This window comes from Chiloscyllium plagiosum, chromosome 22 (assembly GCF_004010195.1).
Source record: "Chiloscyllium plagiosum isolate BGI_BamShark_2017 chromosome 22, ASM401019v2, whole genome shotgun sequence".
Classification (NCBI taxonomy): domain Eukaryota; kingdom Metazoa; phylum Chordata; class Chondrichthyes; order Orectolobiformes; family Hemiscylliidae; genus Chiloscyllium; species Chiloscyllium plagiosum.
The window spans coordinates 30768436-30784504 of record NC_057731.1 but is presented as its reverse complement, the minus strand read 5'-3'; the positions used below and the strand labels follow the sequence as shown (position 1 = coordinate 30784504).

At 41.7% G+C, this 16069-nt stretch overlaps 1 protein-coding gene across 1 annotated transcript in view; it reads left to right on the top strand.

Annotated features, from left to right (window-relative positions):
* LOC122561392 (L-seryl-tRNA(Sec) kinase) overlaps positions 1-16069 on the top strand; it is a 38441-nt gene that overhangs the window by 1644 nt on the left and 20728 nt on the right. Inside the window, exons 2-6 of the mRNA XM_043713157.1 lie at positions 971-1223; positions 2388-2569; positions 7475-7746; positions 12040-12328; positions 15357-15558. Of these exons, the coding sequence (XP_043569092.1) occupies positions 971-1223; positions 2388-2569; positions 7475-7746; positions 12040-12328; positions 15357-15558 (1198 nt within the window). The remainder of the gene's footprint in view (positions 1-970; positions 1224-2387; positions 2570-7474; positions 7747-12039; positions 12329-15356; positions 15559-16069) is intronic.

The following is a 16069-nucleotide window of genomic DNA, read 5'->3' as shown; positions in this document are numbered from 1 at the left end:
AACTAAAGGAAGCAAGCCCGCCTTGGAACCTGTATTTGGGGGACAGAACGAAGGAGGCATACAGTCAGCTTAAAACTCAGCTCACATTAGCTCCCCAGGCTAGGGCTGCCAGATCTCAGCAAGGATTTTCACATTCACTGTAATAATGAGGGAGTGTTTTACTCTGCAGTGGTCACCCAAGAACATGGTAGCAGGAGAAGGCCCATAGGGTACTAGTCAACTACAGAAGGGCCAGGAGTCACCGCGTTGCCCAGGTGCATAGCAGCCTTAGACCGCACTGCTTGGCCCATTAGGGTTAGCGAGTCCATAGTAATGACAGGGAATGTCATCCTCCACACTAAACACACCCTAGTAGAGATGCTAACACAGGGAAACTGAGGGCCGTCTCCAATATGAGAAGGGCAAAGTGGGAGGCAGTTCTTTTACCGCCAAGTTGGCCCGTGATAATATTTAGGGCTACAGGAGAAAACCCAGCTGAGGGAATTCTAGACGCAGGGGAACTGCACAACTGTAGGGATATAGATGGGGATTAGGATAGGAGGCAAGTAAAAGATACCCCCCAAGTCAAAGCCGAGGAGATCCTCTTCATGTACAAGTCACTAAAATACGTAGCAGGGTGGCCCCAAACAGGATGGACTGTGATAAATTATAAGTTAGAAACAGTTATGTCTGGAAGGATTGATGAGAGTCAGTCCACACAGGTAGTAGAACTGGTAGCACTCACTAAAGCACTGGAACTATCAAAAGGAAAATCCATGAATATATATACTGACAGTCAATATGCCTCCGGTGTAGTCCATGACTACATGGTGGCATGGGGTTGAAGAGGGCTCACCACTTCGGAGATACCAGTTAAGAATTCAGGCACTATTGCATGCCAGTGAGCAGCCAAAAGAGGCTGCATTAAAAAAAATAAAAGTCTATCAAAAGGAGCCAGCAAAAGAGAGCCCAAATTGACTAAAATTCAAAGTAAACCAGGCAGCAGACCGAGCAGCTCAGAAAGCCCCAGAACGAGAAGCCATTAACGAGGCTGCAATAGACACTATTGAATTAGTGAAAGACGCTATCCAAATTCAGCAGCTACAGGAGGACACCCCACAGGAAGATAGAACGCAACGGAAACTGCAGGGGACATTCAAAGGAGAGGATGGTGTCTGGAGGCGAGCAGACAAGGTGGTAACAGAACACATTGCTCGAACTGCACCACGGGCTCTCCCATACAGGTAGAGAGGCCATGATAACAAGCCGAGGGAGAGAGTGGTGGCGAAAGGGAATTGGAAGAGATGTGGCCAAGTACTACCGCAGATGCATGATTTGTGCACAACATAATCCAGGGACACTTATAAAAGTTAGGATGGGACACCAGCCCAGACCCAGGGGATCCTGGGAACACCTTCAGATAGATTTTACAGGGCCACTACCACCTTTGCATGGGAAAATGTACTGCCTGGTCATCATAGACCAATTCACCCAGTGTGTAGAAGCATTCCTGACCAAAAGCTGCACCGTGACCACTGTAGCCAGAATATTAATGTAGGAGGTAATCCCCAGGTGGGGGGTACCCCTCCAGATTGACTCCAACAAAGGGACACATTTTACAGGCAAGATCATGAAGACTGTCTGCCAATTACTCAACATTAGACAAAAATTTCACATCCCCTATCACCCCCAGAGCTCACGGATGGTAGAGAAAATGAGTAGAATGCTCAAAAATACTTTACCTAAGGCTATACAAACTTCAGGCAGAACATGGGCTGAAGTGCTGCTAGCCATACTAATGAAATTAAGAGCCACCATGAATCAGGCAACTGGGCAAACACCATATGAACTAGTGACCAGGTGAGCAATGCAGTTGCATGGGACAATAATCACAGGTGGCACTTATGTGGGTCCACTAAAAAGACAAAATTTGGCAATATGTGATAAAACTGAACGCCCAATTGAAAGGGATGTGGAAATCTGTAATTGATAAACAGGACAAAAAGGACAAGGCAGGGAAACCTAAAGTCTTCCCTGAGGTCCCAGCAGCAGGGAGCTGTATCCTAGTGCGAGCATTGCCTGACAACCCAGACTTTGCCCCAAAATGGAATGGGCCTTACGACATGGTAATAAGTGGGGACACCTGATCCTGCATAGATATTAAAGGAAAAGGCACATGGAAGCACTGGACCCAACTAAAACTGTTTAAAGACTCCTGTGACCAAATTAATGTCATTGACCATTTCACAGGTGCAAACTGAAATGGTGGACAAGAAGGTTATCCCAGGGGGAGTACCGAAGACATAACAGAACAAACCATACAGAAGCACAACTGCACAAGCAAAGACTTTGATTGATTATTTTGACTGCAAAATGTATATATCCGTATATATTTCACTATGTTTAAGTGTTACAAATGTGAGGAGCATGACAGGATTTGAGGATAACCTCTTCTATAAAACCCACCTCAGCTTTATTGGGAACCGAACCATCTGCTACCCAATGGCGCGATCAGTAGAATCCCTGTTTGTGATCACCCCGGTGTGGACCCCTTGCGGCCTGTATACAGGGGACACCACGGGAGCACCGTGTAATGGGCAGATAGGGAAATACAGGCGGTAGATGTGTGCTGCTGAACAGGACCACCAGCCCATAGTGCCAGGCCCCCCAGCCTAGGGAAGGGAAGACCCATTTAAAACCTGCTAATTACCCATTCTGTTTCACAGGACAGGGATGGGGATGCGTTCATGCTGTGGTTCCCAAAAATGACTCAGTGCACTTATCAACTCTGTACAGTCACCAGGGGACAGTTTACCTTCACCTGCAGTGAGCAGGCATGCTTCAATGTGATTGCAGGCAGAGAATTCATATGTGGTCAGTGCAATAGCATCCATGCCACATGGATGTACACGTTCAATACTCACCAGCTCAGGGGGTGGGGGAGGGGGGTGGGGACCCGGGGAATCAGCGGCAACGTGGATGGACAGACAGATGGAAGGACAGGACAATGTATGTTATCAAGTAGCAAAGAGTTTTTTTTTTCTCTATTTAAGGGGACTTACACGACAGACACCCCAGACCTCCCAAACCTGTTTGCAGTAGGGACAATTGCACCCTTTACTTTACCATGTCCAGCGGGGAACATGTTCAGAGAAGGATAGTGACTCGCTCCATCAGTCAGGACTTCTGTGCTGACTGGCAGGTCCCCACCACTTTGGGGTCATCACTGGGATATGGATTCTTGGGATCTCTATCTTTTGGGGGTCGTCAACACTAAAAACCGAAATTACCTTGTATGTGGCCTGACTATCTTTGGCAATAGTACCTCAAAAGCTCTGGAAGCAAATAATAGAGCTGGCTAAACTCAGACTCTATACACAGCAGACATGTTACGTGGGTGGATTATCAATTGGCACAGCAAGGGGGAGTTTGTACAATTACTGGTGACAATTGTATCACCCATGTTATTGATGCCTCTTAAAACATTATAGAAGCAATCAACAATATCTGAAACCAGCTAGATCACTTTTGACAGGGAGCCACAATTACAGACAGCTGGTAAATCTTGGAGATCCTATTTGGCACACAGAATGGTTCTCCTCATTGCACTCATGCTGGCATGCTGTGTGGGCCATGGGTGTTTAAAGCTCTGCTGTAAGGCGCTACCTACGAGAACTGTACCAGCAGCAAGTGTCACCACAGCAGAGCCCCCAACAAAATTGGCACTCCATGACACTCCTTGGGAGGAGGAGCTCCTAGAGATGACCTACCTCTACATGTAAATTGGGTGGTCTGCCGGAGATCTCTGATGTTGCCTCCTTGACCACAAAGGAGTGAGTGAAGTGGTAGATGGCACGGGGCAGGGTGACACTAGACACACAGATACACAAGATGGCCATGGAGCCATGAGTTGACCACTTGACATATAAGATGGCCACCGGACCACAAAATGGGGGGAGACAGCAGAGCAAATACAGACACTGCCTGCGGCCACCAGAATGCCAGAGCAATGCACTCACAACCTAGTTAATAACTTTAAGGCGGGTGAGGGAGAGAATACACATGAGAATACACATAACATACACTGCCTGCTGAAGTGTCTGGGTGCAGTCAACATCTTTGATAGAAATGCGAACAGCTTGATATGGACTCAATATAAAGTGCTAATAGTTAGGGCTGCAGTAATCGTCCTTCTCAGAAAGAGTGATTAGTGTCCATTACTACAGCAATGGACTTCCACACACATTAAAACTGACAATGTCTGCATTGAAACTAACAACAATCGCGCTGAAATTAACAAAAGCTGCGTTAGAACTGACAAAGACTGTATCAAAACTATCTATGATTTTGCAATGATTGCCATAAACAAATCATGTTACAAAGACAATAATCTCATCACTGACCTATGGTGTCAAAAGATGTAAAGAAGTATCTTGACATGTGTTCTGGGTTGAGAGAAGAATCACAGCTGACCACTGTGCTGTTGGTGTCTTTCTCTCCCTGGAGCTCTGGTATTTCCTTGTTTAATAAACTCTGTCATTGAACCTCGATTCTGACTCTAAGACTGGTGATTTTCCCCATAGCATAGCCATTGTGACATTTCATGAGACAGACGAATCAGCAAATAGCAACTAAACCCAAGTTTCAAAGACATAACATGTAAATATGTGGGTAGAATTTCTTTCATTGTTGCTAGGTCAAAATCCTGGAATTTCCTCCCTAATGCATTGTGGGTCAACTCAGCAGGTGGACTGCAGTGGTTCAAGAAGGCAGCTCAACACCACCTTTACTGGCCAGACAGTGATGTCTACAGCCCACAAAATGAATATTAAAACAAAATTGGAAAATGTCACAGCTTGGGACTGAATTAATTGCCAGTGTTGTTAGACAAATTAAAGGAGTAATCACTAGAAGTAATGCCAAGGATGCAAACCATTAAGGAGAAGCAGTGAAGGTTGATAGCATAGGAAGTCACATTGTAAAGCATTAAAAAGTAAATAATATTAATGCCACTTAGTCATGGCAGGCATTCCCATTGTTGTGAGCAGAATAGAAATCAGATTGAAAGCAATTGACCAGATTACTGCAGTGGAAAATTGGAGTAGAGAATCCTGAGAATTTTGAGATAAAGTGGGTTTTAGTGAAAAATGATAGCTTGAGCAAAGAAAGGTTTTCAAAGTTAGGTCTAATTGCAGTAGTTTTGAAGACAGAAATCAATCATTGCCTATATAAGAGGAGCTATTATTAACCTAATGAAATGTAGTACAAGATTCAGGAGCTGAATGGGGTAAAGAGAAGAAAAATAATGACTTTAGTGTTTCCTCATACTACATGATGAGGAAAGAAATTAGAAAAGATTTTGATTGAACAGGCTGTGGTAGCAACATACTGAATTGGTTTCATTCCATAGCCTGAACAAAATTAGATTTATTTTAATAGTTCTCCATGGACAAGTGCTCTCTATTGTCAGGAACTGGATACTCCACACAGGGCGGCAAGAAAAATAGGTGCCTCCATCTGCAGTAGATCAGCCACAGCTACTCAGCTATGTAAGAATATCCATTTCCTGTTTAACAGCAAGAAACTTGACAAAGAATTGCTATCTAGGCGGAAGTGGGTACTGTAGATGCTGGAGATTAGAGTCAGGATTTGAGTGGTGCTGGAAAAGCACAGCAGGTCAGGCAGCATTCAAGGAGCAGAAAAATCGATGTTTCAGGCAAAAGTCCTTCATCAGGAAAGAATTACTATCTGTATAACCCAATGCTTTGGTGAATTGTAGTATTTTAGTAAGAAGATCTAATTCATAAATTATTTATTTCTTGGAAATTACTGCATTTGACAGTGCCACATGAAAGTACTCAAGAATCCCATTCCATTTTTAAATGGTGGACATCTGAAATTATGAAATGCGTAAAAATATCAAAATAAGGTCTCATGTTGGACATTTGTAAATTCAGGTGAAGATCTCCCCAAATCAGGCATCTCGCACAAATTAAATGAGTGTACATGGAATTTTGGGACTGGCTTCCTAAGTGAACATGCAGGAGGCTGGAAGAACACAGCAAACCAGGCAGCATCAGGAGGTGTAGAAGTTGACATTTTGGGTGTAACCCTTCTTCAGGACCCTTCAGGAATATAATCCCAAACTGGCAGCACGGTTGCTCAGTGGTTAGCATTGCTGCCTGACAGCACTAAGGTCCCAGGCTCGATTCCAGCCTTGGGCGACTGTCTGTGTGGAGTTTGCACATTCTCCTTGTGTGTGAGTGGATTTCCTCCGGCTGCTCTGGTTTCCTCCCACAGTCCAAAGATGTGCAAGTTAGGTGAATTGGCCATGCTAAATTGCCCATAGTGTTAGGGGCATCAGTCAGAGGGAAATGGGTCTGGGTGGGTTACTCTTCAGAGGGTCAGTGTGGACAGGTTGGGCCGAAGGGCCTGTTTCCACACTGTAGGGAAACTAATCTAAACTAGTGCCACCTGCCTGTGTATGGCCCATATGCCTCCAACCATTTATTATTCATTTACTGACCCTTCAGAAATGGTCCTGAAGAGGGGTACACCCAAAATGTCAACTTCTACACCTCCTGATGCTGCCTGGTTTGCTGTGTTCTTCCAACCTCCTGCCTGTCTACTTTGGATTACAGCATCTACAACGTTTTTTGTCTCCTTCCTCATTGAACATGACAGTTAAGGTTAATGTTTTTGTGCGGTTTAAATTACATTAATGGATTTCATTAGTGATCGATCTTACATGAATGTTCATCTCAATATATAATTCTTGCTTGTAGGTATTTTCTTCAGGTCGTCTCAATGCCGTCGCTGATTATATGAATGGGAGGTGGCTCCTGAGGTGATTTCCCCCACAATTAAGTGCTTAGTGTATTTAGATATTTTTGAAATATCCTTTTGGGCGACGTCACACTTGAACCCAAGAACCTCATACTCAAAGTGACGGTCCCTACCACTTATCCACAGAGAGGCATGGATAGAGTGCATAGCCAGCGATGTTTTCCCAGGCTATCATGGAGTGCATAATTTTAAGGTGAATGGAGGAAGGTTTAGGGGAGATGTCAGAGGTAAGGTCTTTGCACTGAGAGTGGTGAGTGCATGGAATGTGCTGCTAGCAGTGGTAGTAGAGTCAGATTCATTAGGGACATTTAAGTGATTCTTGGGGAGGCACATAGATGATAGTAAAATGAAGGGTATGTAGGTTAGTTTGATCTTAGAGTAGGATAAGAGGTCGGCACAACATCGAAGGCCAAAGGGCCTGTACTATACTGTTCTAACTTCCCTCGGGGCTTCAGAGAGCCCCCCCCACCTGGAGGCTCAACGATTAGTCCCGCCCACGCGCCGCTGAATTGGTGGTCTCCAGACCGCAGCCGATTCCTGACTGGTCACCCTCTAGTGTCAATCAGGAGGCTCCGATTTCCGGCGGCTGCGCGTGGAGCGCTGACGGTTATGGCAGGCTCGAACAGCGGAGGTTGAAACGTTCCGGAAGTTGGAGCCGCGGGCTCTTTACGCCGATCGGCAGCGCTGGAGCAGCGAGGGGGGCAACAGGGTCCTCGGGAGACCCGTCGGTCTGTGTCTTTATGTCTGGTCGCCGGCCTTCCGGGAGCTGGGAAGTCCACGTTCGCACGACGTCTGCTGAAGGCCTTGCAGCCGAAGAGGCAATCGTTGCTGCTCTGTTACGATGAACTCATCCCGGGAGAAGCTTTTTCGCTTTTGGGACAAACTGATGGGGATCGGTTAACGGATAATCCTGCAGCGACGGTCAGGCTTCTACCATCGGCATCTTAAATATCACTTGTAACCTGCCTTCGAGTCACAGATCAATGGTGTATTAGAGTCATACAGCGTGGAAACAGACCTTTTGGTCTAACCAGGCTATGCCAACCATAATCCCAAACTAAGCTAGTGCCACCTGCCTGAGCATGGCCCATCTGCTTCCCAACATTTATTATTCATGTACTGATCCAAATGTCTCTTAAACTTGGTAACTGTACTTGCATCCACCACTTCCAGTGGAAGTTCATTTCACACACAAACCACTGTGTAAAAAAATAATTTGACCCTCCTGTTTTTAAATCTTTCTCCTCACCTTAAAACTTGGACGGCACAGTGGTTAGCACAGCTGCCTCACAGCACCAGAGACCTGGGTTCAATTCTTGCCTTAGGCGACTGCGTCGAGTTTGCGCATTCTCCCCGTGTCTGTGTGGGTTTCCTCCGGGTGCTCTGGTTTCTTCCCACAGTCTAAAAATGTGCAGGTGAGGTGAATTGGCCATGCTAAATTGCCTCTAGTGTTAGGTGAAGGGGTAAATGTAGGGGAATGGATCTGGGTGGGTTGCGCTTCGGCGGGTCGGTATGGACTTGTTGGGCCGAAGGGCCTGTTTCCACACTGTAAGTAATCTAATGTAAACTTCATCTGCCAGTCCTCAGCCTTTTGACCCAATTGATCAAGATCCTTTTGTAATTTTAGAAATCTTCTTCACTGTCCATTATATCAACAATTTTGGTACCATCTGCAAACTTACTAATCATGCTTTCCAGATTTTCATTTAAATCATTTTATATAAATGACATGCAAAAGTAGACCTCACACAAATCCCTGTGAAACACTGCGGGTCACAGGTCTCTTGTCAGAAAACAACCCACCACCATCACTCAGTCTCCTGCCATTTAGCCACTTTTGTATCCAATTGACAAACTCCTCTTGAATTCCATGTGATTTTTCTTTATTAATTAGTCTACCATGTGGAACCTTGTCAAATGTTTTACTTAAGTCCAAGTAAACAATATCTACCACTCTGTGGTCATCAATCTTCTTAATTACTTCCTCAAAAAACTCAAATCAAGTGTGTGAGATACAATTTCCCTCTCACAAAACCATACTGACTATCCCTAATCATTCTCTTGCCTCTAATTATTTCTGTGGCTTTTAACCATGATTGTCTGCAAGGATATCTTCCACTTTACAGTTGTGCATATGATGAAAAACTTCTTTTTCTCTTTCTTGTTTTTGCTGGAGTTAGACTATCCGATATCTCTCTCCTGAGGGGCAGTTGGTTGTTTAGAGTCATTTTCACATCAAGGATGCAGACAGGACAAGGAGACAAGCCTCTATGAGCTGCCACAGCCAGTGTGAGGATTGAATCTGCAATATTGGTGCTATTCTGCATCATACTCTGGCTGACTGAGCTAATGCAAACCCCCCCACCCCCGACATAGAGCAGGAGAATGGTCCTTGGAATTTCAATTATCCTGGCCACAGTAAATGCTTAATGAGAGGAAGGTGATGGCCTCGTGGTCTTGTTGCTAGACTCTATCCAGAGACCTAAGTAATCTTCTGGGGAACTGATTTGAATCCCACTGTGGCAGATGGTGGAATTTCAATTCAATTAAACGAAAATCTTGAATGAAGAGTCTAATTATGATCATGTTGATTACCAGGGAAAACCCATCTGGTTCACTAATGTCCTTTAGGGAAGGAAACTGCTTACCCTTGTTTGGACTTCATGTGATGCCAGACCCACAGCAATTTGGTTGAGTCTTAACTGCCCTCTGGGATGGGTAATAAATGCTGGTATATTTAGATTTTATTTTAGATTACTTACAGTGTGCAAACAGGCCCTTCGGCACAACAAGTCCACACCGTCCCGCCAAAGCGCAACCCACCCATACCCCTACGTCTACCCCTTACCTAACACTACGGACAATTTAGCATAGCCAATTCACCTGACCTGCACATCTTTGGACTGTGGGAGGAAACCGGAGCATCCGGAGGAAACCCACGCAGACATGGGGAGAATGTGCAAACTCCACACAGTCAGTCGCCTGAGGCGGGAATTGAACCCGGGTCTCTGGCGCTGTGAGGCAGCAGTGCTAACCACTGTGCCACCTTGCCGCCCAGTGATGCCCTAATCCCATGAACAAGAAAAAAGGGATAGTCTTGCAATGCTGAATAGATTATTTTTGATGCTGTCATGTCAGGGGATGGTCATGATTGCTAGCAGATATTGGAGCAAAAAGCTCCAATATATTCGGATGTTTCTTCTCTTGAGAATGAGCCACAACCATGGTACTGCAGGTCACTATTTTCTGTGTGTTGGGGTTTGGGGAAGGGTGGCTATTCACTTTATCTATAAAGAGCCAACATAGGGGGTTCCTGAACATTTCCCATTGAGATCTAATTTAATGCCAAAAAGTTGTTTTGACCTGCAAGGCAGTGGATAGAGAAACCTTTAAAAGTGGGGATGCAGCAGTGAGACTTTAAGTGGGAGGATGGTGATGTAGTACAGATAGTTGTGAGCAGGTTTCATTGTTTTATAGAAGTATATAAAGCCTGCATTTCTACTACTCGAGAAATCATGATTTAAGGTTAACTTTCAAAAATTGCAAGGATATGAAGCTGTCTCACAGTTGTTCACTTGGTTGGAGCGTCATGGCAGCCATTATTGTCTTGGACTTCATAACTCCAAACTTTTGACCCTACTTGAGTTGCAAAGCCGACTGTGGGAAGCTCTGTCTTAATCCTTGAATAATAAAGATCATTGTTTCCAAAACAGTGTATCAATCTTTCATTCAACAAACAGTCTCACCAGACTTATGGTCAGTCACTGGGAATAGAGATGTCCTGATTTCCTTCAGCAGCTCCTCTTGTTAATTTTTCACTGGTGGAAGGCCTCCTATTATTGGCCTTTCAGACATTGGAGCCCACCTGTTTGCTGGAATATGATATTTCGTCAAGCGTCCTCTAGGTCCTGAGACCAGGGGGAGTGAGACCTAAGAATTAAAATTCAACCCAGTTGCTTCATATGAAAGTAAAAATATCACAAACGTCATATTCTTTGCAGACAGATGTTAATAATGCTCTTGCTGTTTATAGCAATATTAATGATGTGCACCACAATAACTATGAAATATACAGAGGATATGCAGATGATGCAGTAGTTTTGCAAATACCATAACATTAAATGAAGTGCACAGTACAGTATTCAATTTGAGAAGCTCAGGTTCATTCACTCACTGCTGATCCAGACCCTAACCCTGCTACCTACTGCCAGAAAGAAAGAACATTGAGGGAAGCTTTTAGAAATTCCTTTCTAGCTTCCTAAAGTAATGAAGCAAGTTCATGGAAATCATGTTAGTCTGTGCACATCTTAAAGTCAACAAACATAAATTATATTTAAATTATCAGATTATGCATTCAAGTCTCAGTTCAGATACTTGAGTGTATCAATTTGACAATAAATGTCAATCTATATTTATCTGCATTTATTTGAGTGGAATATCTTTCATGCAGCTATCATGTAGAGTAAAGCAGGAATCTATCAAAGAATAGTTTCTTAAAATTTCCTGGGTAGTATGTTATTTAATTGGAAATAATATTTGTTTAGTATCAATCGACTCTATAAATGGGTCAAACTGAGTCAAATGTGAATTTGTATTAATAAAAATAAAATAAATAGGAGCAGGAGTTGTCCAGCCAGCCCATTTGAGTTTGCCCTTCCATTCTACAAAATGATAGCTAATCATCTACTTGACATGCACCCTCTCAACGTGACCCAATATCCTTTGATGCCCTTTGTGTCCGAAAATCTATTAATCTTTGTCTAGAATATACTCAATGACAGCATTTAAGCTCTGAAAGGTCGAGAGTTCCAAATGCTGAATGAAACAATTTCTCCACAGCTTAGTCCTAAATGGCTAACACTTAGTTATGGCACTTTTACCTCCTAGTTTTAGACTCCATAGCCAGGGGAAACTCCTCCCAACATCTATACTGACAAAACAATAAAATTTGACATATTTAAGTCTTGTCTACTTGATGATTCTCATTGGACAATCCTCAATTCCAAAAATAAGTCTAGTAAATCTTTGTTACACTCCCTTTATGATAAATATTATTAAGTGAGGACATCAAAATTATAGTCTAAATATATCTTTTGTTTAATGCATTTATTTATTTTCATCAATTCAGTGCATTAAATTTATATTCAGGTTGCGATGAATGGCACAATTTTTAAGTTTTAATTTTTAAAAACTTTTATATTTTTAAATCCACAGGGTTCCCTCTGGAAATTGTACAGGCATAAGCTGCTGGTTTACATTGAACACTTAATACAGGCTATTCATGGGAATGGCTGCCTTTCTGTTTCTGGCATTGAAAATGATTCAACATGGGAATGTTTCATTCAGTCACTGAAACAGCAGCATATTATCTCTGGAGAAACTCAGCTTGGAGTGCAGCAGTACACAGTTTTCAACATGTATTTGAGACCCTTGGTTATAATTTTAGATGACAACTTCTACTATCAAAGCATGAGATATGAAGTTTTTCAGATAGCAAGGCGAAGTAAGTCTCCTGTAGAAAACAATATATAGTAATATATCTAGAATAAGCAGTCTACCATTGTGTGTAAATAACTACACAAATATTGGCCTATTTTCTTCATAACAAGAATAACCTGTCCTTTTTATTTCTGCTTCACTGAAATGGTATGAGTATCCAGAGTCCATACTCTTGTTTTTCAGCTTTCTTGTGGATCATCTTATTGTAAATTGAGAGCATTGGCATTTTCAGTGTCAAGAAGCATATAGCCTAAACTTGTTTTGAAATAGTTTCTTTTGGTATTAACATTAGTGCCTCAAAGATTACAACAAAGATACAAAAACAATAAATAGCAAAGTAGTAGCTAGTTTTCAAAGAATGGAATATTGTCATTACTAACTTAATTTTGTACTAGAGAATAAAGTATGCCAAAGAAAGGCTATTGCCTAAATTTTCACTCTAGAATTGGATGTGCAGAGTGATAATACCCCCAGGTTTGTAAGCACAATGCTTGGGAAAATGTTCCAAACAATAAAGTTTTCACTATGGGCTTTGAATGGGGATGGCAGGTTTGTTAGGTGTTGGGCCTACCAATTCTGGAAGCTGAGTGAGACAGGCTGTCTGAAAGGCTGGCCTTTGTGCTTCTGTTCTTTGTCCCAGCTATAAAAAAATATTTTAGCTCTCCCTATGCCAAATCATGCCCCTTACCCATATACCCATGGCCTAACATTGCTTTCTGTGCCAACCTATGTCTCTCTACTCATCCCTGATCCATTTTAACCCTGTGTCTCCTCTCTCATAGTCCCTCATAGCCTCCATACCAACTTATTCTTCTTTACCCAACCCCACATAGCCCTTTATAGCTTTTTGCCAACTTACACTAAGCTATGCTGCTCAACCATCAACCTTTGTCATAACTCTATGCCAGTTCAATCAGTATCCACAATGAGCAGAAGAGCCATTTTGAGCTGAAATAAAATAAAGCTGTAAGGGTATCTTGATGTCTTCACTATTTAAAATAAAATCCTCTCGTACAGTAAAAACACATTCAACAAATCTAAATCCTTTCAATAACAACCTTGTAAAACATACCATTATATTCATTGTCCACATCAAAAACTTCATAACTATATGGAGTTGTCAATCAAACTGTAAAGTGACAGGATTAATTTGATAGTTTGTCAATCATGCAGCTGTAATCCAATAATAACTTTCAGTGAAATGGCAAGCTTCACAGTTCCAATGAGCTTGAAAATTATAATGAGTTTATCCACTTTTCATATATTTTTATATCTACATATAACAACCCCAAAAGGCACTTGACCCCTTCCAAAAGAGTCCCTGAACCTATCCAAAAGGATTTCCTACCTCTCCAAAGAAGTTTGGTAAAGTACAATTTTTTTTCTCAAAACATAAAGTCCACAAATTGAGTTTTGGACACTGTTAACAAAAATGGCAATAACAAAAATTTCCCCTTTGTTGAAAATGTTGGGTACTAGGTTCAAGGGTGGAACTTCTGGAATTGGGGCTCTGACGCCATTCTGGCTAAGTTGGAGACCTGCTCTCTTGTTGTGGAAATTCAAATAAATCTCCAAAATCGCATTCAGACCTGTGTTTTGTCGTGAGTAATAACTTGGATTCTTTACGGACAGAGACATTGTAGACTGTATAGAATCATTTACAGTACATAAGGGGATCATTTGCCTCTTGTGACTTTATTCGTGGAGAAAGAGCAATAGAGCCTAATCCTATTTTTCAACTATTCAGTCAACAGTTTTAGGTCATGGCACTTTTGTAGGAGTGCATATTTAAGTAATTTTTAAATATGATTAGAGTTTTTGCTTCTGCCATCTTTTCAGTCAAAATTTCAGATCTCCACTACTCTTTGGGTTTAAAAAAGAATCCTCAAATTACTGATGAACTATGTACTGATGTCTCCTGGTTATTGACTTCTCTGCTAAGGGAAATAGGACTTTCCTATCCACTCTATCTAAGCTGCTAATAATTTTATACACTAAATTTCTTTTTACATTCTCTGTTACAAAGGAAATAAACCCACTCTATCCAACCTTGCCTCATAACTAATATTGATTTCGAAGCTTTTCGGATGCTGCCTGAATTGCCGTGCTCTTCCAGCACCACTGATCCATTCACCAGTCTTGGTGACATTCTTTGCTTCCTGACAAATGCAGTTACATCTTTCTTGTCATTTGGTGACCAGACTGCATGTGATACTTCACTTTTAATTTTACCAGTGTTTTATACAGTTCCAGCATAATGTCTTGCTCTTATGTACCATGCTTCAGTTAGTAAAAGTATAATCTGCATGCATTCTTAATCAGTTGATGTTCTTATCCTTCAGCCTTCAGGGATCTGTGTTCATACTCTCCAGGGATCCTACACACTTGTTATTATTCTGAAATCTCTTGTGTATAACCTTTGCTTGTTTGTCCTTATCAGTAATTGATAGGTTGGAGAAAGTTCCAGTAAGATTTACTGTTCTATTGAAATGATTAGGAATACAGGAATTCTGCAACCTTCCTGGTCAAGTTGCTAGCTATAGTTTAGTTTGTGCTTACTCTTATTTCAAGATTGCTTCAAAATTATGGCTGAAACTTTTGGGAGTTAGTTACCAGTTCTAAACTGAATATCTGATTCACTGAAATCAAAAGCTTTGTGAGAAATTCAGAATTCATAACAATGCAATGCAGTAATTCACATTTATTGGTTGGATAGGGTGTGTTTGATGTTTAATGGGTGCTGTGCCTGCTTAATGTTGGTGCTACTGTCTGTCTTGATGCTACTACTATCACTACCAATATTTTATATTGTTCTTTATGAGAAACTCAAACGTAAGATATACTGGGGTAGAAATTCTGCTTATACAATTGCCACTTAGGCATTTTCAACTCATTCGTTTTTGTGGAACCAAAGTTCCAAGCTGGTGAGAGTGGAATTTCTGACTAACTGTCTCCTTTAAAAAATGTTTCATTATAATTTTAGAAATGAATTTTCAGAAAAGTTGTTCACCAACAACTTATCTCTTTAAAAGATTCCCTAGGTTTCCTTCAGCTGTTCCTGGAGCGCCCCCTTGAACTATGTTTACAGAGAAATCATGAGAGAAGCTGTCCGGTAAATGATGAAACCATAGTACTGATGTCAACAAAAATACAGCTGCCTGATCCTGTGAGAAATGTATGGGAAAAGAACAGTCTGATACTGAAAAGCACAGAAAATGTGTTGGAAATAGATAGGTAAGTATTTTAAATAAACAATTACCTTGAACTTACTTTTAATACTTATTTTTAATTAAGAACAAGACAACATCTTGATGAAGTTTTTTTTCTCAATTAATTATTGCAGTTTGATTACTTTCAGATATTTCAGAATGCAGGAGGCTTGCCAGTGACATTCACAAGCCATAATATAATAAAACAAATATCAGTGTACTATTGTCATAGTTTAACCAAAACACCATAATAATTCATAAATGTCTATTTGCATGTTTCATGATATTAGAATTATCAGGTTGTAAGTTGGTTCGCTGAACTGGTAGATTTGTTAGAACATAGAACATAGAAAAATATAGCGCAGTACAGGCCCTTTGGCCCTCGATGTTGCGCCGATCCAAGCCCACCTAACCTACACTAGCCCACTATCCTCCATATGCCTATCCAATGCCTGTTTAAATACCCATAAAGAGGGAGAGTCCACCACTGCTACTGGCAGGGCATTCCATGAACTCACGACTCGCTGAGTAAAGAA